The sequence below is a fragment of the Cuculus canorus genome, chromosome 1 (genome assembly GCF_017976375.1).
Source record: "Cuculus canorus isolate bCucCan1 chromosome 1, bCucCan1.pri, whole genome shotgun sequence".
NCBI lineage: Eukaryota > Metazoa > Chordata > Aves > Cuculiformes > Cuculidae > Cuculus > Cuculus canorus.
In genome coordinates, this window is record NC_071401.1 from 44,219,873 (window position 1) to 44,245,688 (window position 25,816).

Here is a 25,816-nt window from a genome sequence, read left to right on the forward strand (position 1 = left end):
TTGGAGGGAGAGGATGCAATTTTCTGAATGTGGATACATATCTGATGTAGATATGATAGACAGAGTAGATATGATGGAGTCAGACTGTTCTGAGCAATATCTAGTTAACAGGCCATGAGACAATGGTAAGCAAGTGAAATACAAGAAGTGCCATTTAAGCATAAGAACTGTAAGAGTAGTCAACCACTGGAATAGGCTGCCCCAAGCAGCTAGAGATTCTTCATCCTTGAACATGTTCAAAATCCAACTGGACAATGTCCAGAGCAACCCATTCTGGTTGATTATACTTTGAGCAGGAAAGTTAGACTAAACAGTCTCCAGAAGTCCTTTCCAATCCTAACTGTTCTTTGATCCTCACTGTTTGTTTACAGACTAAAGTAAAATTCAACTGCATGATAAATGTGCTTGTACATTGTGGAAAGAGTACATTTTTTCCCATCTTTCCAGGTTTTGTATTTTTCTTGGTGCCACGCCATGTTACTGATTACACTTTCAAGGAGAGACATACTGAGCTTTTCATCTGTTCACCATCTGGATCAGCAAACATGCAGCAAATTCAGGCATAAGAGCAGAATTTTATGCAAATTAGTCAGCAAAATCAAAACCTGTACTCCAACACGAAGCTAGCAAGAGAAAAGGGATGAAAACTACCACATTTAAAAATACATGCCTATATTAAGACAAGTCAGTCACTTGAATCAATCCAAACTTTCTCGGATGAAATCAATGCCCAAGGGTATATTTAGAAACATATGACAAAGAACATCTTAATACACAAGAATCGACAGTTTCTCTGTGCAGATGGATCAGCCTGGACACTGTATACAAGATCGTTAAGAAAGTTATCCAAACTTTAGTGGTACAGAAAACTTGTACGTGTCCTCAGGCAATCTAAAATGTAATGTGACCAGCAAAAGGTACTCTAGAATCATTGAAAAGTTTCTGGAAAGGACTTTGAAAGGTCAGTCTTTCCATTTCCTGGTCCTGCATCGCAACAGTCAAATTCCACTTCATTCCTGACACATGCTTTCCCTGTGGAGATACTATAACACCATGAATGATCACACTTCCACTATATCCTAAGTAGTCTTACTAGAAAGCTCTTTGTAAGATCTTCTCTAAATTGCCCTTATGGCAAGTAAGCGCTATTTTTTCCATGCCTTCATCATAGAAAAAAATCGATTTATTTCCCTCTTTTTTTCCAAGGACAGCAGGAATTTATTTCAATTCTGAAAAGAAACGAGTCTTCTGTCAATTGAGTAGTCTCAGTTGCTTCAGCCTCAACCACAAATCACTTACATCACTGATATCTAATTTCACTGTTCTCTTGTATTCCTAGGTAGTCCTCCTTGTTGCGAAAACAAAGGAAAAAGAAAAAAAAAAAAGACAAAATAATCCCCACAATCCTGAAGTGCAAAGAAAAGGTCAAGAATTACTTCACTTCCTACACAAAGGAATCTCTCTCATGCATCGTGGAAAATAAAAAACAAACCAGAAGCAATCCAACAGCATGACACTGCTGAATCACACTCACTTTATAATGCTATACAACGTATAGAACCTGTCACGAGGAACTTGTGCCTTCCCATTTACTCACTCTTGTTTTTACACGTGCTTAATGATTATTTTCTTGGCGCTAAGCATTTATTGATGTTATTACATACAGTATAGCTATCCTCTTCCCCCGTTTTGTCTCCTCTATGAACTTTTTCACCAACAATCTCGGTTCCAACACTGGAATTGTCAGTGAGGAGACTGAACAGTTCAGGACCTCGGACAGATCCAGGTGCCTCTTCTCCCGCACATCCCACCTGGCAGCCAGCCATCCTGCAGCACCTCTCCAGCCTCATCTGCCGCCTAGTTTAAAATCCACCTTACAGTAGTTCTATCTAGAACAGGAGTAGCCAAATGGACAGGCAGAATGCAACAAACACAAAACCTGCTCTTGAGGAAGACTACATCCCAGTCAATGAGGCAACAGCGGCATCAGCCTTTCCCACTTAGAATTGCTTGGTTGGAAAAGACCTTTAAAATCATGAAGTTCACTTCCATCTGTCTGGTGCAGGCCCACGGCCAGATGCAGAGCTCTGGTATTCTCCTAGCTGCTCTGCCATAACAAGATAGGCGCAGATTTGGTTCAGTTCAGAGCAAGCTCCGAGTTTGGAAGTACAGAGTATGTGGTACTGGGTCCAAACTCAAAAATCACCTGATTTTAGAACAAGCCCACCATTTAAAATTAAGATTTCTTTCGGTGAAATACTGATTATTTCCCTTTTCTTGTTTTGAAAAATTAGTTTTAGACAACCATTAATAGTGGCTAAGTATTAAATTTCCCAGAACGGCCTCATCATATATCTGTTTTCTGTTTATTACCTTGATTTATACAACACACGCTTTTCCCAGTACTTTTAGAAATGTAGTCAACAGAGACTGTTCTACAGTACCTCGAGTCTTATTTTTTCCACTTTTTTAAGTCAGGCACTGTTTACCAGTTTGTATTCTAGAACCTTACAGATCTTCTATGACTTCTCCAAGGTAATTCCTAATAGCTCTGAAATTGCCTCAGCCAGTTCTTCCAGACATCCAAACGGGAAATTTCACCACACTTGTGAAAACACTCAACTACTTTCTAGCCTGTTCTTTCCCTATTCTTGTCTTCCTCACCAATTGCAAATGTTTCAACTTACTATAAGGCAGAGCTACTTTTTCTATCAGAACTGCATCAGAGTTTTCAGCCACGGCGAAAACCAGGAGGCACTCTTCTTATGAATGACAACAAACTTATTTTTTATTTCCCCCCCCCCCCCCTTTACATTCTGTAAGCAGGTAACCTATCTAACTGACACATGATCACACCGAGGAAGGACATGGCCTGTACAGAAAGACAATAAAATAAACAGCCTCTGCTGGGCTTACCCGTTGCCCATGCCAATTACTCCATCCTACAAAGTGCTCCAGAATAGCTGTTAATTTGTAATCTGGCTTCAAGGCATCCTAATATCAGACACAATAAAGAGAATCACAGCTGACAAATACCAGTGCACTTGTCAGCAAGAGACAGTGAACACTGGCTTGTTGCTACAGAAGTGCAGCTACAAGGGATCCAAAACACAGGTAAGGGAACACTAAAGAACAAATGGTTATCAAGGCTTATCAGAAACTCAGAAGAGATCAAAATTGTGGGACCCCATTCTCTACCTTAATGCAAGAAATAAGTTGCTTTTTAATCCTGTTTTACAGGGCATCCAGACCTGCTGTTAACAGCTGAAAAGCATCTGGCAAACATAAAGCCAAAGGAAAAAACAAAGGTAAAGAAAAAGTTCAACAAGAGTTTGGGACAAACAAGCAATAGCTCACATGAGGGAGTTTGCAATGATAAGAAACAAAACAAAGGAAGTGGACAGAGCTCTAATGGCCTAATCAATAAATAGAGAAGAGGTTTCACGCCCAGAGAAATAAACAGTAAGAAAAATACATGGAGTCTGAGTGTTGGCAAGGAGATGAAGAGGTACCAGTGACAAAGTGCAAACACTGAATATTGTTGTATAATATGTCAAAGTTGCTGCTTGTCTTGTAGATTCCCTATTTTGGTACCTCTCTGCACTTACAGAAGCTGCAGTCTTCAGCAGCCTCACTCCCAGGAACCAAAGCAATACTTTTTCCTAAAAGAAACTCATTCTCTTCTGACTCTCCATGTACTAAAGTTCCCATATTTAGCTATGCATGAAGTGTCCTTCAAATGAAAATTTTTGATTTCTCCAACCTCAACGCGATCTCTGCACTACCGTTATTTCAGCTGCCAAGAATCCTAAGCATCTACAATGAGGAAGTGTCTTACAACATGCCCCATAAAGCAACCCAAAGTAAACAACTTGCAGAATCCAAACACTACACACCTTCTACAAAGCTGGCACACAGGATGTGTCACTTAAGGGTGGTGGGTGCTTTAGGTTACATCTATAACTGTGAAATGTGAGATGCTCTGAAAATGCCTCCAGTTCTAGGTCCAACCTATACTACTTGACTCTAATTCTGTCCTGAGCTCACCTGTGGGCTTCTCCAAGTAACTCTCTCCAACACAAATTCACTACTTAGCATGAAAGTGTGTCAAGACAACTGGAAACAGCAAATGTTTCATCATGTTTGGAGGCTGCCCTAAAATATCCTACAACTAAGCTGAGACTTCCCTGAAGTACCCTACAAACAAACTTCCCTAAGGCTCCCCTTGCTTTCCTTTTTGCCTTTGCAGATACCTCCTTTTCCATGACTATGTAGCCCCAGCTAATTATTCCCTATAGAATAACTAAGATTGGAGAAGACCTCTAAGATCACAGAGACCAACAACACCGTGTCTACTAAACCATGTCCTGAAGTGCCACATCTACACACCTTTTGAACACTTTCAGGGATGGAAACTCCATCTCTTCCAAAACTTCACTGCTCTTACAGTAAAGAAGCTTCTCCTAATATCCAATCTAAGTATACCCTGCTGCAACTTGAGGGCATTTTCATGCAACAGGCTTTTCAACCATGGGGACAGCATCAGCAGACTGCAAGATTAAAGAAGAAAAGAAAACAGCACCCAAAATTCCCAATCTGTTCTCGTCTTGATAAACAAAAGGTCTGTAAGCAGATAATAGGTCCAAAAGCTTTTTAATGCTTCAATTTCCCTAGCACCCACAATAACACTGGTCAAGTTATCAAAAAGGCTTGCCATAACATAGCTGACAGGGAATAAAATACATACATACACTAACTGAAACCATGCACACAAATATGTTCCATAGAAATACACATAAACTCTCAGTGTAACATAAAAGTATTGGCAAGCTTTATGAAATATCCATGTACACAGAGTACATATTATGCTATATACTTCCATTACAAACTGACTCAAAATTTTAACCTACAAATCATGAACAGAAAAAGAAAAAAAAAAGCAAGAACATATTTCTGAAGAAATAAACACACTCATCTAAATCTTTTTACTAACCTCTACAGAACTCTTAAAAAAAACGCCTTTTGCAAACCAAATTCTGTAGCTGTTAGTGAGCATTCCTGCGTTTTATAGTATCTCTGACAAGAGAACACTTGCTCTGTGAAGCACGTCATGAAAAGTATCTCTACGATGCAGTTGACTGACCCTTCCTTCCTCTTTGCACAGTTGCAGGCAGGATATGAAAAGTAACAGCTACTGCTTCTGCCAGAATCACAGCCAAGTAGCTCAGTAGCATTCAACTGGCTTGCAAACTATATCTGTGCCTGTTGTGAAACATCAGAAGTTTGAATCTGACGTGTTGCCAAAAAACCCACCAGAACAAAGCCCCCCCCCCAAAAAAAAAAAGGTGGCAGGCAGGTTACTGGAAGGAAGAGGAAAGCAAGGAATTTTGGAGCAATATCCCCAAACTGGGGACTAATGACCCCTAGACACCTGTCCATTAGCCCAACAATACACAAAAGACCTTTAAAACAGCTTAAAAAAAACAGTCTACATGATGTATTAACTACATTTGGATCTTGTTACCATACCTTCCTACAGGAAGGTTAGGACAAAAATGTAGCTTTAATTTATTATAAACTGCAACTGTTGCTACCTTTACAGTTCTCCTTACATTCACTTGACAGTTGTTGAGCTACAGTGTGGAGGTCCAATACGTGTTTCCAGTATGAGGAGGACTACATCTTACAACACAGATCTGCTGCAGGAACTGATGGTTTAGCACGCTGCATTTGTTCTCTGCGACACCTCCTGTCAGCAGACAGACAGGTAAACCGCATATGGTACTTATTCTAGAGAAAAGGAGGCTGAGGGGAGACCTTATCACTGTCTACAACTACATGCAAGGAGATTGTAGCAAGGTAGGTGTTGGCCTCATCTCTGAAGAGACAGGTGATAAGACGAGAGGGAATGACTTTAAGTTGCACCACAGGAGGTTCATGTTGGACATCAGGAAAAATGCCTTTATCGAAAGAGTTGTCAGGCACTGTAAAAGGCTGCCCAGGAAGGTGGTTGAGACACCATCCCTGGAGGTATTTAAAAGATAGGTAGATGAAGCGTTTAGGGATATGGCTTAGTAGTGGACACATATGATTGCATGGGATGACCTCAAAGGTCTCTCCCAACCTTAATGATTCTGTGATTCTATATAGAATTCTTTAAGGTTGGAAGAGACCTCTAAGAGACCTCATCCAGTCCAACCATCAGCCCAACACCACTGTGCCTACTAAACCATGCCCTGAAGTGCTGCACCTACGCTTTTTCTTTTTTTAAACACCTCCAGGGATATTGATTCCATTACCTCCCTAGGCAGCCTTTTCCAATGCTTTATAGATACTTTACCTCTGTAATCTGTTTTCCTAATAATTACAGGGTCACCAAATCATTCAGTTTAGAATGGATCTCTCAAGATGTTTTTTTCACTGTGAGGGTGACTGAGCCCCAGCAGAGGCTGCTCAGCAGGTTGTGAAGTCTCCCATCCTTGGCAATATTCAAAAGCTGTCTGGATACAGTCCTGGGCAACTGGCTCCAGGTGGCCCTGCTTGAGCACAGAGGCAGACCAGATGACGTCCAGAGGTCCCTTCTAACTTTAACCATGTTGTGATTCTGTGACTGATTCTATGAAACCTCCTGCTCAGGCAGGGTCAGATACCGCAGGCTGCCCAGTACTATGTACAGCTGGGTTTTAAATATCTCCAAGGATGAAGACTTCACAATCTCTCTGGACAGCCTGTGCCAGTGCTTCACCACTCCCAGAATGAAGAAGTACTTTATTGTGTTCAAAAGGAATGTCATGACTTTTAGTTTGTGCCCATTACCTCTTGTCCTGTCAGCAGGCGCTACTGAGCAGACTACGACTCCCTCGTCTTCATTCCCTACTCACACTGGCAGGATTTCCCGAGCCTTCAGTTCTCCAAGGCTGAACAGTCCCAGCTCTCAGCATGCAGACCCTTAATCACCTTCGTGGCCCTGCACTGGACTCTCCGCAGTGTGCCTGTCTTACTCTTCTACAGGGAAACTCATAATGTGATGCTCCAGAGGCAGCCTCACCACTGCTGAGCAGAGAGCACCTTCTTCAGCCTGCAGGTATCCCTCTACCAAATGTAGCCCAGAAAGCTGTCTGGCTTCTTTGCTATGGCAGTGCATTACTGACTGACAGTCTGCTTGTTGTCCACCAGCACACCAAGCTACTTCTCTGCCTTCCAGCTGGTCAGTTTCCCTGGAGTTATTTCTTCCCTGCTGCAGGATCCTACATCTGCCCTTGCTGTTTCCAGCCTACCCAGCTCTCTCTGAATGGAGATGCAGCCATGTGATGTATGAGCAACTCCTCCTAGTTTTGTACCATCTGTGAAGTTGCTGGGAGAACACTCTATTTTGACATCCATGCCACCAATAATGATGCTACACGCTATCGGCTCCAGTATCAGCTCCTAGCCTATACCACCAATGACTTGCCTCTAGCTCGACTTTGTATTGCTGATGACAGACTCAGTCATTCCACCAGTTCTCAATCTACTTAATTGTCCATTAATCTAACCTGTACCTTGTCAGCCTGGGGATACTATTTGAAACAGTGCCAAAAGCCTTACTCAGATTCAGGTGATCTACTGCCCTCCCTGCCCTCTTACTGAAAAATACTGGGAGTATTACTGGAGCAACCCGATCCAGTGGAACGTGTACCTGCCCATGGCAGGGGAATGGAACTGAATGGTCTTTAAGATCCCTTCTGACCCAAACCATTCTATGATTCTATCCTCAGATGACCTCAAATATCTTTGGCAGGAAAAAGATCTAATTCTTGAGTAACATTTTTAGTAAAGGGAGCTGAGCTGTCACTCTGACAGCCATGTGTATACCCTCCAAACCATTACCAGCTTTTGTGCTATCTTCTCTGTAATATAAATAAGCATTCTGATGTGTATTTTCATCCATGCCAATATAAAAGGAAATTCAGGGCCTAAGTAGTATATCTACAAATGGAAAAATCGTCAAAAGCCTATCACCTAAATCTGTAAATCAGGGTAAGGAATATCAACTGCAATCCAATTAAGAGATGTTCAGAAGAAAACAGAGGCAGATCAGTAGGATAGGCTATATTGGGCTCCTAAGGCATCTGAAATTGTTAAGAGAACTCAAAACAAAAGGAGACATGCATTTGAGAGAACATTTCCTGGAGAGGAACAGAGTTACGTACAGTTAAGACAACAAGTATCTGGAAGAGGGGTAAGATCAGCCACGTTACTGGTCTGGAACTCCTTCCCGCACACTGATCCAGAAGAAAACCACCATGTTGCTACTTGCTTGTTCATTTGGGACTTTAACGTGCTACAATTTGCGAGCTGAAATTGCGTATCTTTTCCACTGAGAATTCAGTTTTGTTACTCAAACTATTTTTCAAGCTTCTTACATCAATCTGTGTTCTCTTTAATATCACATTAACCAACCAGCTTTTTTTTTTTTTCTTTTTAAACACAAAACTTTGGAGGCTTAAGAAAGAGATTATTCCAGCTGCTGGAATAGTCTAAGACCTCTCCAATACAAGGGGAAATTAATATACAGCAGCCTCTATAAAGGAAATTAAAGCCCAGCTACACAAGTGAAATGGATTGTGTTGTCATTTAACCATGACAGAAGTGCAAAAATATAAAACAGTATCTGCAAATTTCCCTTTACAACTGAAAATGCTTCTGAAACAGAGTAAATCTCAAATAAACAAAGACGACACACAAGAAAGGATCCCTACAAAGTATTCCCTGCAGAAAAATAATTGTCCCTGAATAAAACCACTGACAGTTGTAGTTTCTTGTTTGCAATTACCTGATTTTTCATTCAACAACTCTAACACTATCTATAAAATTAGATGCGTAAGGAAACACGCGAGGAAAATATTCTACCTCAAGTTTTTCAGTAAAATGTATTTCCATATATCTTACCCATAAAAAAAATTCTAATGTTTTTTACTTGTTTTGTTGAAAATAAATAAAGTCATCCAACCTTAATAGAAATTGCAATAACTGTACCTTCAACCCTTTTCCTACCTAAACACAATCGTCAAAATTAAAGTGCATAAAAAGCTATCCTACACAGAATCATATCAGCAGAAATTTATGGCACAGAATCACAGAATGGTTTGGGTCAGAAGGGACCCTCAAAGACCATCCAGTTCTAACCCCTCTGCCATGGGCAGGGACACCTTCCACTAGATCAGGTTGCTCAAAGACTCATCCAATCTGGTCTTCAACACCTCCAGGGACAGGGCATCCACAACTTCTCTGGGCAACCTGTGCCACTGCCTCACCACTGGAAAATATTTCTTCCAAATATCTCACCAAAATCTTCCCTCTTTCAGCTTAAAACTGTTCCCTTTGTCCTATCCCTGCACTCCCTGATAAAAAGACCCTCCTCAGTTTTCCTGTAGGCCCCCTTTCAGTACTGGTAGATCTCTGCATTCCATGAAGTTTAGGAAGAATTGTACCTATAACAGTCTGAGTGATTACCCTCACAAGTAAACCAAATAGATTCTATGTTGCCTTCACTGAACACCAGCAGACACAACCACTTCATGCAAACAACTGAAAACTCACCAGTTTACAGCTGTCAGTTGTCCACCCTGCATAACAGTACATTCCAGGAGTACAGTGAGATAGAGGATTGATTGGTTTGAAGAGAAATGGAAGAGACATGACTACTCTGAAAACATACAAACATAATGAAGCCGTATAAGTACGTCTGTTAGAAAGAATCACACTTTGGCTAGTGGGACAGAAAAAAAAGGCAAAAGCAGATAAGGTGTGAATCATAAGTAACAAAGTGACAATACCCATAAATCAGTGTGAAACAATCAAAATGAGAAGAGGCTGAAATAATAAAAAAAAGCAAAATAGCTCTTTATTTATTACAAGCTCCTCTCAAGGTAATGTAAATGACTGGTTGCAGATCTGTATAACAGTCCTTGACTCAAAGGCTCAGCAGCAGAAAAGATGAGTGATGTTATCAAGTGCAACAAGAAGTGAAACAAGAGTTCAGGGTTTGACCCTGTGAAGGTTAGAACTCTTTGCTAGACATTATTTTAGACTGGCAGAGGTCATGATCAAAATAATGTAAATACTATGACCCTGCAGCATGTATTAGAGAAGAGGCTTACAATTATTTTCATTTGCAAACTTAATTTTTTTAAACTACTTTCTCTTCATAGTGGCTTTGGCTGAGATAGAGTTGATTTTCCTCAGAGAAGCTGTATGGTGTTGGGAAGTTTTGGATTTGTACTGGAAACAGTGGTGATAAGACAGGCATGTTTTCATTGTTGCTGAGCAGGGCTTACACAGACTCAGGGCCTTTTCAGCTTCTCACTCCACCAGCAAGCAGAGCAGTCTGGGGGCGCACAAGAATTTGGGAGGCGACACAGCTGAGACAGTCGACCCCAACTGACCAAAGGAGTAGCCCACACCACAGGATGTTGTGCTCAGCAACAGAAACTGAGGGAAAGCAAGAGGAAGAGGAGGCTTTCACAGTTAGAAGACTTATCTTCCCAAGTAACTGTCATGTGTGATAGAGCCCTGCTTTCTGAAGAAGCCTAAATATTGGCCTGCTGATGGGAAGCAGTGAATGTATTCCTTGTTTTCCTTTGCTCACGCACACAGCTTTTGCTTAACCTATTAAACTTCATCTCAACACAAAAGCTTTTGCACTTTCATCCCTCCAACTGTCTCCCCATCCCACTGCCAGGGGAAGCAATGGAGCAGCTGAATGGTGCTTAACTGACTGCTGGGGTTAAACCACAACATTCTTTCATAGCATCTCTGAAGTAATTCTCAAGAGCTCAAAAACCTCAGTACTATAACTACTACCTTTGAAAATTATGCTTGGAACACAAGTGAAGGAAAGTTAAGGGAAGAAAATGAGAATATGGAATGGCACTATTCTAATCACATAGCTTCAGTTTTATGAGGGGACAAGGAAGCTGAATTTTTGTTTCTTTTCTAAGGAGTACAACTGGTATAGAATAGATTTTGTAAATTAATAACAAAAGACAAGAAAAAGCCTCACAGTTTTTTCAGGCCAAAGTAGCCATCGATAAGCTACATGCAAAGAAAGAAGCATTGTTTGTTTTTAACAAGAAAACCTAATTAGGCTCATCAACACACTCATCAGTCTGAAGGGAGGCAATGAGCTACAACATGCTATTTACTATGAAACACTTGCTACTAAGAAAAGAAGCATATTAAGCATATTAATATGCTTCATAACATAAGAAACATTATATCTAAATGTACAGAAACAATATAATTTAATATAGCCACTAAGAGCACAAGAAGCCCACCCTCCTGCATCAATTTCTAGTATTCATCCCTTGGAGGTGCACAATGGTAGGAACTGGCTGGGAAAGACTGCAGAAGAGTACATTTACAATAGAAAAGCCATGGTTTGATCATAAAACTACCACTCCAACCAGCACCTCGCTGTGAAGCACTGCTTATGGCAAGCAAGGCAAGAAAGAGACAAAAATGCAAGCATGTATTTGAGATATGCTGCAAGGGATCAAGTGTCAAAGTAAACAAATAGTTTGCATGAAGTGCTTCCGCCTGAAAGACTATTTTACTGATTTGCCATATGTGCTTTCTATAAAGACATAAGTAGTCTTTAAATGATGGGTTTGATGAAACATATGTAGTCACATATCAGGAGAAGAATGTACTAAAGAAGCATCTTCAAAATATTGTGGCCAGGAAAAAGACCATAATATGGAAAGAAAAACAAAACAACCCGGCACAACTGATTGTTAACATGGCAGAAACACAAAGTCAACATCAAATTCAAGCATGCAGGAAGCACATCTACTACACTGAACACAGCCAGCAGGGAGGAATGCTAATGTCTTAAATTGCTCTAACTCCAGCCTAACCTTAACTGCTGTTAAGGTTGCTACCTTAACAGACCATCAGCATGCCACAGCAGAGAGCAGAATTGAAACTGAAACTTTAACTGGCATTTCCTCTTAGTTTAAAAACAAAGAAGCATCTCCCAAAAACCCACAACAAACCAAAACGTAAAAGAAAAAAAAAATAGAACTAATAGGCAGATGGTTTCAAAGCAGTAGGTGTAAGAATCTCAGGGAGACACAGATCAGACAGGCTGAAGAGTACAGAAAGCAGGCTTTACATGAAAACTGCCAACAGAATTCATACGCCTTTAAAAAATAGAAGCAAAGTCCAATTTCAGTTATGCAAAAATAACTCTTTGATTACTCCTTGAATTGCCAGCTGTAGCCATTTTGAAATAAATTAGAAAAAAAAAAATTAAGCGGAATAAACCACAATCATTGCAAATCCAACACACCGATTCCTCTCCTGTCCTGCTTGGAAGTTATGTTTGCACACTAAAATTCCAAGTTCGTGAGAACTTCAGCAGAATATTCAGGCAATTTTTGCTGGTTTACAGTGGAAGAGACTCCAATATCTACAGTAAAAAAAAAATGCAATGACCACATATAGACTTAATGACTAAAACGTCAATGATAATACACAAGTCAGATATGTTACCACTGGTAATTTTGCCACTGCAGAGACACCAACACCTACAATCATATCCTCACAAACAGCCTCATCAGCACCCCCCAGCCTGTCAGTCAGAAAAAACTATTTTAAAAGGTAAAAACACATTAAATATGGTATTTTGGAACACACTGAACAGCCAAGATCCTCAAAGACAGCAACAATATCAAGGTGTCACCACACATAAAAGAATTATCTAGCAATAAAGGAAAACCATGTAAAGGCCTTACCTATGCTTGAAATGCATCCTAACAGGAGGTAATGGAAATTGAAAGAGACAATTACTATTTGAACATTAAAAAGGCTTAACCAACAAATGCCTGAAAACACAGAATCATAGAACAGTTTGGGCTGGAAGGGACCTCAGGGATCATCCAGTTTCAACCCTCCTGCAATGGCCAGATACACCCTCCACTGCATCAGGTTGCTCAAAGCCTCATCCAACCTGTCCTTGAACACCTCCAGGAATAGGGCATCCATGACTTCTCTGGGCAACCTGTTCCAGTGTCTCTTCACCCACACAGTAAAAAATGTCTTCCTAATACCTAATCTAAATCTCTCCTCTTTCAGTTTAGCACTGTTCCCCCTTGTCCCATCTCTACACTCCCCGCCCCAGCTTTCCTGCAGATAGATACTACCGCTAAACAGGTAAGTACCCCAAACAAATGGTTGAGTAACAAACTGATGATGTGGAGAACGCAACCCTCTCCAGAGATGAACACTTAAGAGTGTCACTATTTAACACTACAAACACGGTAGCTGTTGCTACTTGCCACCCTCACATAAGCATATTCTGATGGTTAAAAAAAAATAGTTTAATGAGTCTTTGTAACTTCTGTTCAATTCCCATTTGGCCTATTATTGAACTTTTAACTGAAGAGCAAAAGGTTCCACATAGTATTATTTCATAATCCAAAACAAATAATAGGGGAAGGAAGGAAGGAAAGAAAAAAAAAAAAACACAAAACACATTGTGGGGGGGGTTTCTATCACATGCACCAATTCCTTCCCGAACTATACTCTTCCCTTCTGAAAGAAGCAGAAGGATTTATAACCACAAAAGACAAAGGTGATTTTTATCAGCCCACAAAACCTGGATATTCTCATGGATTCCATTTTGAAAATTTTTCAAATTGTTTATATAAATGTTAATATTATACATATAAACATATAAATAAACATCTTAAGCCTGTCAACATATTATTAGCTTCTTTCCAGCTACTATTACTACGATGTCTACACCAACACTGCACAAGTACAACGCTGTTACACTAAGCAACTACTACAGACTTAAGAGAACTACTACTTAAAATAGTTTTCCTTATCTTTTTTACCTTCTGTTCTGATGAGTAAAAATACATGGTTTTAGTCATTAATTGCTATTAACCAATAGAGCAATATACTGCTAAAACATTACTATATCGCAGCCTAAAAGCCTGCAACAGACAGCAACTCTCATAAGCTTTTCTAATGCCCAGGTTACCCCACTGTCAGGTTCAACAGAACACTGATTTTCCAAAGAAATATTAAGATTTAAATTAACATAAGGACTTAAACTATTTTTTTTTTGGTAAAATGACATTTATAAAAAATAAGAACCGAAAAACAGAGAATAGACTAGATCAGAATATTTCACTTGAAGACATCTACAGAGCAGTAGCATTTCTCCAATAAATTTTGAAAAATAGATACATAAAACATGCTAGGGCCAAATAAGCATTGCATTACCGAGCAGAAGAAGGGGCAGAAGGGAATCTATGTGCCAATTTTGAAAAGCCTAAAGACTAACCTAATGATCTATTTTCACCAGAGGATGTACGATTTACAAGTATGACTGTGGATGAGCTGGCCTACATCCAAAAATTTCTTCTATCGTCCAGTAGAATGAATCACCATAACATGAAAGGAATTTGGCTGCATCTTGTTTAGCCAAAATGGCTGGAAAAACATCCATCTGATTTCTGGTTAATAGCAGAAACCTTACATTCCAGTAATCACTGAAATGTTCCTTGAATTCAACCAAGCCAACTAGATTTTCCTGGGGGAGTGTTGTCCCCATAAGACAAAAAGAAACTTTTCTCCTCTGAGGGATTCACATTAAAAAGGGCAACTTTAGCAAGAAAGTAATGGACAAAAAAAGTAACTACAAAAAAAAGCATTGCTATTTTCAGATGGTTAAGGTTTTTAAGGTAATTGAGAGAATGTTTCTACTGAACTTTATGCAGCTGACAAATTAAGTATATGACAAGCACGGTAAGCTGCCTCCCTTTAATAAGGAGCACAAGGATTTTCAGTACTGAATATTCAGTAAATACTGCTGCAGCTCTCATACCTAATGTTACTACAGAAATCCAGATGCAGGTCTCACAATTAATTTGAAGTGTAAGTGGAACCAGAGAAGAAACTACTCAGAAATGATTCTTGAATCTGCACAATGCTACTTTTACAGTTGCTGAGATGATCTACTACAGATAAAAAAAAATAATGTGATGATCTTTTTAGTAGAGGTCACTTGATAAGCTGTAGAATAGATGAAAAACACTTTGACATGAGTATGAAATTACTGCCATTTTAAAGTGTTTTAGAGTCAAGTTAGTCAAAATGATGCAGTGAACATCTTTGTTACTAAACAGGCTACACTAAAGCCATTACAGATTTGTGTACCTGACCATATTTGACAGAAAAATCTCAAGACACTGAGCCTACTTGATATTTCATAAAATTGCAGAATGGTTTGGGTTGGAAGGGACCTTAAATATCATCCAGTTCCAATCCTTCAGTGGACACCTTCCACTGGATCAGGTTGCTCAAAGCCTTATCCAACCTGGCCTTAAACACCTTCAGGGATGGAGCATCCATGACTTCTCTGGGCAATCTGTGCTAGTGTCTCACCACCCTCACAGTAAAAAATTTCTTCTTAATATTAAATCACAATCTCCTCTCTTTCAGCTTGAAACTGAAATCTCTCAATCCCATCACTGCACTCCCTGATAAAGAGCCCCTCTTCCTAGCTTTTCCTGTAAGCCCCCTTTAAGAAATGGAAGGCTGCTATAAGGTCTCTCCAGGGCATGGGGGGATGGTTTATAGGATTAAGCTATATAAAAGAAAAACTGTATTTGAAAACAGCAAAAACGTGAGAATCAGAAATACCTTTCTTCGCAAATACAGAGCTTCATAACTGAACACAACAAAATTTGCATTCCTTCAGTAACAGAGCAGACTTCCAGCTTCATCCACCCACAACCTAGTGTATGGAACAACGCTTCAAGAACACGAAGTTTTTACCTGCCATCTGAAAAGGTTCATACTTCTTACTGGTGTTTCACAGACTTTCACTAGCTATTATGCCATTACTAGTCATTGTTGTATATTTCAGTAGTCACAATGAAGAGACTCTACACCAGGCACACTCAGTACATCTATCTTCCAAGCCCATCTTCGCTTGACAAGTAAAATTCCCACTGCTAGTTGTACTGTAAGAGATTCTTAAGACTTATCTGAGCAAAGATGGTTGTACCTTAATTTGAAGGACTACACAGTTTTTTCTGTTTCCTTTCATAAAATTGTTAGGCTGGCACTAGCGACAAAACCAGCAGTTCCTCTGCTCAAGCCTCTCAGAACATGGATCTTTGTGCACCCCTTCACCTCATGCTGTCACAAGCATAATCACAAGGTAAAGCCAGAACAGGGAATTAGTCTGGATTACAACAGACCATTTTTGCCAAGTTAATTTTAACCCAGAGCAAGTCTCTAATCTGTTACTGCAAGAGACTATATAAATAATTATGTCAACATGGCAGGGGGAACAACCACCACAACTGAACTGTCCCTTTTGGAAACAAAAGTGTCCCTGACACAGCAGTCAATACCACATGAGGAAAAGCAAAGCACCAATAGTTCTTTTTCAAAGCAAATTCCCCCATCCTGCTCAACACGTGATATTCATCACTTCAGCCAGCACAAACACCTTGCGAATGTGTAATTAACCTTACTTGTGACTTTCAGAGCCTCCACAATGTTTTATTTCCTTGTCTACACATCAGCATTTTCATACAGCTTCCTAGTTCTTCAGAAACATGAAAGTCAGGTTTGGAATGAAAGCAGTCACTGAGACAGGTGCTGGTCACACCACATGAAGTGCCGAGTAAAATTCTGCAGACCTCAAATAAAAAAAGATCCGTGTCGACACACCGCAAGCAGACTGCATGATCATTCTTCAAATTAGTCTTCTCAGAGCACAGGAAGAATTTTATTAGTGTTCATAAACCAATTTGCTTACTTCTTTTAAGCTACTTCAAGATGTTTTTCTAGTCACAAACACGCTCAGTGACAGATTAAGAGGCTTTAGATTTTACACAGATAAAAATCAAGTTATGACGCTTGTTATGAACTTTATTATCCTAACATCCAATAACAGTGCCAGATAAATTTATCTGCTGTAGCAACCAGGTGCAATCAAATTCCTCTAGAGCACCTCTTTAGATAAAAAGAGACTTTTTATCTAATTTGGGACTTATCTAATTAATTTGGGACTTCTACCATTTTGTAAAAAAAGCATTGTTGACCATTTCTGCTTAAGATAACCAGGTAGCTGAAGTTCTCAAACCCTAAACTGGAATACTTGGATGCTAGTAAAGAGAAAGGATGGGGATAAGGAGCACTACCTTGTCTGCTATCAGTCTGGTAAGTGATATGTTGGGAGTGAATACAAAGAGACAGCAGGCAACTACCTGATTCTTGAATATTCAGAAGTCCTACAACACACACTGTCTGTATTTACCAGTTTTAAGTACCTCTCATTCACTTGCAATAGCTTAATATAATCCATTTCCTTTGTATGAGGAGCCTGGCTTCTTTTATTTTCTTTAAGACGACACAATACAGCCAAGATAAATGACTAAATCTAGCCTTCAAGAATAAAGGCATACAGTAACTGCAAATGTCACCTTTTCTTTTAACTGGAATTCTCATAGGAGCCTACTAATAAGAAAAAAAGTCCAAAATAATGCCATCTATGTTGCCTTGGTATTTAAAAGTAACTATTTTAAGAACATCAATTAAAAGAAACATTAACATTTACATCCACCTTAAGCTCGTATTTTCTACAATAATAAGAACAAGAGATAGCCAGCTGAATTATACTAAGAAACATGGAGGACACAACAAATTCAGAACTACAGTTTTTAAAAATATAGACAGAACTCAAGACAAATATCTGAGCACCACAGAGCAATCAGACAGCTGATTTCCTTAAATTGAAATGCTTTCCTTACACTCAGCACTTGCAGTTACAGAATTTAATCGCAGCATGGTTTGGGTCAGAAGGGATCTTAAAGACCATCCAGTTCCAAGCCCTCCTCGCCTCCCAAGACTTGAGCAGGGCCACCTTCCACTGGATGAGGGTGCTGAAAGCCTCATCTAGCCTGGCCTTAAACAACTCCAGGGATGGGACATCCACGACTTTTCCAGGCAACCTGTTTCAATGCCTCACCACCCTCAGAGCAAAAAATTTGTCCCAAATTTCTCATCTATATCTCCCCTCTTTCTGCTTAAGACCATTCCCCTTCCACCCTATGTCTGCAGTCCCTGATAAAGAGCCCTTCTCCATCTTTCCTGTAGGCCCCCTTTCAGTACTGGAAGGCTGCTCAAAAGCAAGAGACGATTTAAAGGAAAAAGCACGAGCGCTGAACTAAGAAATACATGAGGTAAGAAAACTCTCACAGGTCTATATACAGAATAAAAGAACTACAGTTTCCTCGTCATACACTCTGAAAAGAGCTCAGTAATTTCAAAGATGTCAAATGGCAACGTTAACATGCGGAAACGTCCACGTTTCCAGCACTTGCCGTAAGTCATTCTTTCAGGTTCTGCTAACGCCACTCCTAGACAAAGTCTTCCTGCGATGGGAAGAAGCCCTGCTGTTCCAGTCAGGACGAAAAAGCCCCAAACCGAGGAAAGCAGACACCTAGGGTTTCACAGCTGCTTACAAACTTCACTCCTAGCTCTCCCCACGGTGTGGCCACCCAAGGACAGCAGAGGCTTGGGACGAAGGAAGGTGTCGGTTTCGTGTCACCCGCACCCTCAGCCACCTCCGGAAGGAAACAATGGGGATCAGGAGTAGGGAAAAGCAAGCCACCTACGGCGAAAGGAGGGGGGGGAAACCCTTCCCAGCCCCCGCCTGCAGCCCCCCCTGTAGACAGCGAGGCCGAGTACATTAAAGGGAGGCAAAATAAGGCAGGGCGGCTGCGAGCTGCTCCGACACGGGGCGAAGCGCCGAGGTCGCGACCCAGCGGGACCCTCAGCGCGATGTTCCGGCAGAGACCGCGGGGTCCAGCCCGTCCCAGGGGGGGCGGATCGAGGTCTCAACATGGAGACGGCGAGGAAAAGGCTCCCATTCCCGGAAGGATAGCCCCGCGGCACCACCAAGGGCGTGACGGAGCGGCCGCGATGCGGGAAGGGGGAGCTGGTACAGGTAAACCCCCCCCCGCCCCCAACCCTCCTCCTCCTCTTCTTCTTCCTCCTCCCACCCGGGGCGGCGGCAGCGCCATCTGCACGGGGACAGGGGGGTGGCACCTGGGCAGCCGCCGGGTTACATCACCGCCCCCTCCCTGCTCCCCGGGGGCCGCAGGGCAGAGGAGGAGAAGGAGGAGGGCGGCGGCCGGTAGGAAGGTGCGAGGGAAAAGGAAAGCCGGGGGGGTGCGTAAATCCAAGCGAGCGGCTCCCAGCCCGGCGATGGGGAGGGGCGGCGGTCGCTCCCCGCGCAGGACGGAGCTCGGTTACCTGCCCGGGTGGCTCCCCAGCTCCCGGTCGCTCAGCGCCGCCGTGTAAATCCTCCGGTACCGCTCGGCCAGGGCCTTCCCGGAGAGCAGCAGCTGGTATCGGCCCCGGCAGCCCAGCGCCACGGCTCCCGCCGAGCCTTCCTCGGGCCCCATGCGGCAGGAGGAGGAGGAGGAGAAGCCGCCCTCGGCTCCCGCAGCGGCGGCTGCGGCGCTCATCGCCCTCCCCGCCCGCCCCCTGCCGGCTGCGCTGCCTCCCGCCGCCCTCACCGCCGGGGCCCGGCCATCGACCCCCCGCACACACCGCCCTGACAGCGGCTCATCGAGACAGGGCGGGGGGTGGGGGGCGGCTCCCGCTAGCCCCGTCGAGCTCCGCGCAGCGCCTCCGGGACGGCCCCGCCACTCGGTACTTCCACCACCCCCCCCTACAACGCTACGGAGGGGGCGGAGACCGGCGGGGCCGCTGCTCCCGCCTTCCCCCCTCCCACCCCCCCCGCCGCGGAGTCCCTGCTCTGCGGCGCCGCCGCCCCGCTCTCTCCGCAGCAGCCGCTCCCCCCCCGCCCTCCGCGCCGCGCATGCGCCGCGCCCGCCCCGCCCCCGCGGGAGTCGGGAGCGCGCGCGCGCACCTGCTGCGTGGGGATAGGGAAGGGACCGTGTGAGGGCTACCCCCCACACCCAACTGTGCTTCTCCCCACCGAAACAGTGTCCTGTGTCCCACCAAACCGTGCCCACCGCAAATCGGCGATGGAGCTGATAATCATAGAATCACCCGGTTGGAAAAGACCTTTTAGATCATGGAGTCCAACCACTCCCATCTGCCACTAAGCCATGTCCCTGAGCACCTGGTCTACCCATCTCTTATGTACCTCCAGGGAGGGTGACTCCACCACCTCCCTAAGCAGCTGGCAGTGCGTGCCCGTCCTTTGGTATAGAATTAAGAGAGTGATGGAATTGTTTAACATTGGAAAAGACCTCCAAGATTATCCAGTCCAACCATCAGCCCAACACCGCTGCGCCTACTGAACCCTGTCACAAATAGCCACGGTCACACGTTTTTTTGAACACCTTCAGGAATGGGGACTCCACCACTTCCCTGGGCAGCTTGTTAGAATGCTTGACTGCTCTTTCAGTAAAGAAATTTTTTGTGATACCCAGTCTAAACCTCCCGTGGTGCAACTTCAGACCATTGTCTCTTGTTCTATCCCTTGTTACTTGGGAGAAGAGACCAACACTCACCTTGCTACAGCCTCCTTTCTGGCAGTTGTAGAGAGATATAAAGTCTCCCGTCAGCCTCCTTTTCTCCAAGCTAAACAATCCTGGGTCCCTCAGCCACTGCCATACCCTTGTTCTCCAGACCCTTCCCCAGCTCCGTTGCCCTCTTCTGGACACGCTCTGGCCCCCTCAGTGTCCTCCCTGTGGCCCAAAACTGAACACAGGATTCAAGGTGCAGCCTCACCAGCACTGAGTACAGGGCCACAATCCCATCCCTACTCCTGCTGGCCACACCATGGCTGATCCAAGCCAGGATGCTGTTGGCCCTCGTGGCCACCTGGGCACACTGCTGGCTCATGTTCAGCCACTGTCACCCAGCATCCTCCCCGGTCCTTTTCTGCCAGGCAGCTTTCCAGTCGCTCTTCTTCAAACCCATAGCATTGTGTGGGGTTCTTGTGACCCAAGTGCAGGACCCAGCAGTCAGCCTTGTTAAGCTCCATACAGCTGGCCTCGACCCATCAATCCAGCCTGTCCAGATCCTTCTATAGCCTTCCTATCCTTGAGCAAAGCAACACTCCTGCCCAATTTGGTATCATCTGCTAATTCACTAAGGGAGCACCTGGTACCCTTTGTCATTGATAAAGATATTAAACAAGACCAGCCCCAACACTCAGCCCTGGGGAATGCCACTTGTGTCTGCCAGCTGGATTTAGCTCTGTTCTCCACAGCTCTCTGGGCTTGGACATCCAGCTAGTTTTGGTTTTTTTTACCCAGTGAAGAATATACCCATCTAAGCAACTAGCTGACAGCATCTCTAGTTGTCTATCTATAGCTGGACAAGATGTTGAAACTCCCACTTTTAATGGGGGCAGCCCTTGCGGGCTTGTTGCATTGCCATAAAGCACCACACCAGAGCATTAGTGTACGGCTTGGGTGCAAGGAGTCTGGCATGGCCAATGGCGGTAGCTGAGCCACAATGTACCAATGTTCCATGCCTGTTTCAGGAGGCTTTGTAATGTGATGCAGGATCCTTTCAAGGAGCGATAAAACACCCTCTTTTTCTTACTTAGTGCAACATTCACTAAAGCCAGTTGTCACATTAGACCAAAATTTCCTTAAATAATCTTTGCTGGCTCCAGGATACTGTACCTGCTTTTAGAGGATAAGGGAGGCAGTAGAAGAGGAGTAGAAGTGCAGATAAGGGAGGAGTAGAAGGAGAAGTGCAGTAGGCACTTCTACTCCCACTTGAAAGACCTGAGTCTGTTTAGCCTGGAAAAGGGAAGCCTGAAAGGGGATCGAATCAGTGCTGACCAATACCTAAGGGGTGAGCGTCAAGAGGATGGGGCCAGACTCTTTTTAGTGGTGCCCAGCCATGGGACAAGGGGCAGTAGGAAAAAAACGGAGCACAGGAAGTTCCACCTGAACATAAGGAAAAACTTTACTGTGCGCATGATGGAGCGAGGGAACAGGGTGTCTAGGTAGGCTACGGAGTCTCCTTCTCTGGAGATGTTCAAAACCTGCCTGGACATGTTTCCGTGCAACCTGCTGTACGTGACCCTGCTTTAGCAGGGATGTTGGACTGTATGAGCTCCAGGGGTCCCGACCTTTCTGTGATTACCTCCTTTCACCTAGTTTACTTTCTTACATTGTTAGTTTTTACTTGTAAGAACAGTAGTGCTGCAGTTTTGCCACACTTCCTACTGCTTTACACAGACCAGAGTACCTGTTCTTAAAAAAACCCCAAACAACTCTGCACGCTAAACATGGCTTTTACTGCAGTCTGCAGAAAAATGTCATCCAGAAGACAGGCATGCTATCATATTTTCTTCTTTTTTCTTCTCCTCTCCAAAAGAGGATGTAAGTAAAGCCTGAAATTCTACTGATTCTGAATACAGTTAAATATTTTCACAAATAGCTTCATTCTCCATAACAGCAAATATAAGAGAACTGTCACCTTTCTTAAGTGTACGTGTTGCCCACCAGTGCTTAAGCATTAAGGCCAGATTTCAAGTACTCCTTTACAGAGAATTGGGGATGTCAAAACTCCTACATTCACACAAGGTTTCTCAAAGGTAGCTGCCCAGGTAGCAGAAAGAGCCAGATTAGTGCCACCACTGAAGAAAAAGCTACTTTCTGAATGCAGTTAGAAGCACCAGAGCCCATCCAAGAAGTGTTTAAAATACTATCTGCATAAAAAGCTTTCAATTATAATCATTATAATTGAAAAGAAAAAGAAAATAATGAGCCAGCAGTGATAAAAGGAGCCACAAGAAAACAGGAGCCATGTTTTATGGTACTAACTACCTCCAAATTACATTTCCTCTGAGAACAAGAGTAATAAGTCTTTCTAGGGATTACATAATCCCTCTTTTAGGGATTATGTAAAATCATTCCTACAGGCAAGAACCAGAAAAAAAAAACCAACAAACTCCCCACTTCTAACTTATTTTTGTGTTTTGTTGCAAGCTGCTACTTGATATCTGAATAGTAAATTTTCCTTCACTAAACACACGCTGCCTGACAAATGGCCTATCTTCTGTTGTAACAGTGCCTGGCACCTCTCAGGTTTGTTCTTCTGCACTAATGCTGTTGTAGCCACCTTAACGCATGTGCCATCAAAGCTAAGTGCTGGCAAACTTTGATGAAAGTGATGCAATTTATTGCAATTCTTGCATATTACTCCAAACTCTAGAATTTGTCTGGGCTTGTGTTTTGCAGAGCCACACACAAGTGTTGTGAGTATTATTCTTAGCAAGCTGCAACTGCTACTCTGCATCTTTTATTATCTAAAATCATTTGCTTTTGGGAGGAATCTCAGTAAGTGTCCACAGAGCAGAGGTCACCTTTTATAAGCTTCAGCCTGTCATAAGTAATAGTGTTTGATAATGTAATAAGGAGGTGCCACGCAAGAATAACTCTGAACTTTCTTTTAGTCCACCTCCAAGCTCTCTTTTTCTTTACTCAAAATACAAAGTAGTCTCCAACTTGTGAGGCAATTAGTGGCACTGGCTGGGACCTGGGATGTTCAGTCCTCGTTCACAGCCATATTTTCACTTCTTATTTGGTCCTCAGAGAGAGCCACCTTTTTCTTTTCTTTTTTTCATATGTTGATGGTGCTCGTATTTCATATTTTTGCTCTAAGACTGATTCGGAGCAGAAGTACTAGTACTGTGCCCTGCAAGAACATTCAAGAGTACACATTTCATCTGGACCAGCATACAGAATCATACAATCATTATGGTTGTAAAAGGCCTCTAAGATTATCCAGTCCAACCATCAGCCCAGCACCATCATGCCTGCTAAACCATGTCCCAAAGCGGCACACATACACGTTCTTTTGAACACCTTCAGGTACAATGACTCCACCACTTCCCTAGGCAGTCTCTTCTTGTACTTAACCGATCTTTCAGTGCAGATTTTTTTCCTAATATCCAATCTAAGCCTCCTCTTTTAGATCCTATGCTAGACCTGATATTGACTATACTCCTGTAGTTAGCATAAAGTTATTATAGGTTCAAATTTCTTTTTTTGGTTGAGTTTTGGGTTGGTTTTTTTCCTTAAAAAAAAAAAAAACCACAAAAAAGGGTACTAGTACAATTTGGGAGAGACTGTACCAGACTAGCCCTTTGCTTTATGTAGCTGTAGAGTTTTTGATCTAGCAGTACATGTCCGGAAGATTGATTTATTATACTCAAGTCAACTGGAGGCTACTATTCCAGCTTTGCAGCTGGAATGTGTCTTACTTCTGACAGTACTCATCTCTTTTCCTGTTTGCTGACGTCTGCTTGCTGTTACAGAACGAAGTGCTTTGTCAGTCAGCCTCTCCCTTTTACTTTAAGGTGGGGTTTTCGGCAGTTACATTCATTCACTTGGTATATTTATAAATAAGTTTTAGCAGAACAAATTGTTCGTAAGTCATCCAGAATTAGAGTCTGACAGTCTTTGTCACTGCTCACATGGATCAGCATTCTACAAACGTGAGTTTCAACACAGCAGAACAAGAATTTCCACCAGGTCATGCAAAAGCTGTAGTATACGGCATGACTGGATGTAAAAGGGAAAGTTCCATGGTTTTATAAACTAACCCTTACACTTTTGAATTATATTTCTAGGCCTTGTTTTTTTTTTAAGTTTTCAAAATATGATACAATCCAATATATTAATTTCTTCACCAGCCTGGAATAAGATAACTTCAAAATACATAAACTAGATAATTTACATATCAAATTGCAGCGAGGGAGTTATGAACCACAGAATTCAGTAATTCTATGCTAAAACTTGCAATTTACTAAAATCGGGTGGTACTAGAGTTCTTTGTTCACCTGAAGCAACTAGATCCTATCCTCACATTTTCTCCACAAATAGCACTTAAACCAATAATAATGGGGAAAATAAAAAAATCTCATGATCACTGAGATTCTGTCACTGTCAAGACGCTTTGTGAAGGTATTATTATGATTAAAGGGACTATTTTTCATCACATAGTTCCAATAACGCTAAGGTCTGTTTTGTCATGTTTACTCCATAATATACACCTATCTATATTTTAAGTTGTCAGTGTCTATTGTGAGACTTCATTATTATTGGAGGGAAAGTAATAATTTAGAAAAAACCTCACTAAACTTTACAGTGTAATTCTTGTCCTGTGCTTTTCTATTATAATGAGTTCTTTAATCATAAAAAGCGGTGGGCAGGCACTATACTGTCTCTGTATTAAAGATGAGGCTTTCTTCACCATTCCTACAATGGAGATGTTTGATCCTCTCTATCCAATTGTTTAAACCTGCTATGTATTACATCAAGATATTTTGTACAGAGAAGTGGTGGGTGCCCCATCCCTGCAAGTGTTCAAGGCCAGGTTGGATGAGATGTTGGGCAACACGATGCAGTGGAAGATGTCCCTGCCCATTGCAGAGGGACTGGAACTGAATTTAAGGTCTTTAAGGTCCCTTCCAACCCAAACAATTCCACGATTTTGTGATTCTCTGGAGACAGACACAGTTGAATATTACCAGGACATAATCTGAAATTATCCTGATACATGGGAAAAGTTACTCAGAACATACTAACCAACATCACTGTAGTGCATGAATGAAGTGGAAAAAAATCAAAGAGCAAAAAAAAAGTATTAGAAACCCACAAAGATGACCTATTAACAATGTTTTCTAAGATATTCTTGCTTTGAGAATATGATCTAGGTTAAAAGGAAGATGTAGTGTGAGATAACATTCAAATTTTATATGTCAGTAAGCTTTGAAACTAGACCTTGGGCTGAAACT

At 42.3% G+C, this 25,816-nt stretch overlaps 1 protein-coding gene across 7 annotated transcripts in view; it reads right to left on the bottom strand.

Annotated features, from left to right (window-relative positions):
* Positions 1 to 19,553, bottom strand: part of MYCBP2 (MYC binding protein 2) — a 181,815-nt gene extending 162,262 nt beyond the window's left edge. For all 7 annotated transcript variants that reach the window (XM_054056536.1, XM_054056539.1, XM_054056540.1 and 4 more), the window contains exon 1: positions 19,330 to 19,553. In XM_054056536.1, the coding sequence (XP_053912511.1) occupies positions 19,330 to 19,544 (215 nt within the window). In that variant the 5' untranslated portion in view covers positions 19,545 to 19,553. The remainder of the gene's footprint in view (positions 1 to 19,329) is intronic.
* Between the last annotated feature and the right edge of the window lie 6,263 nt (positions 19,554 to 25,816).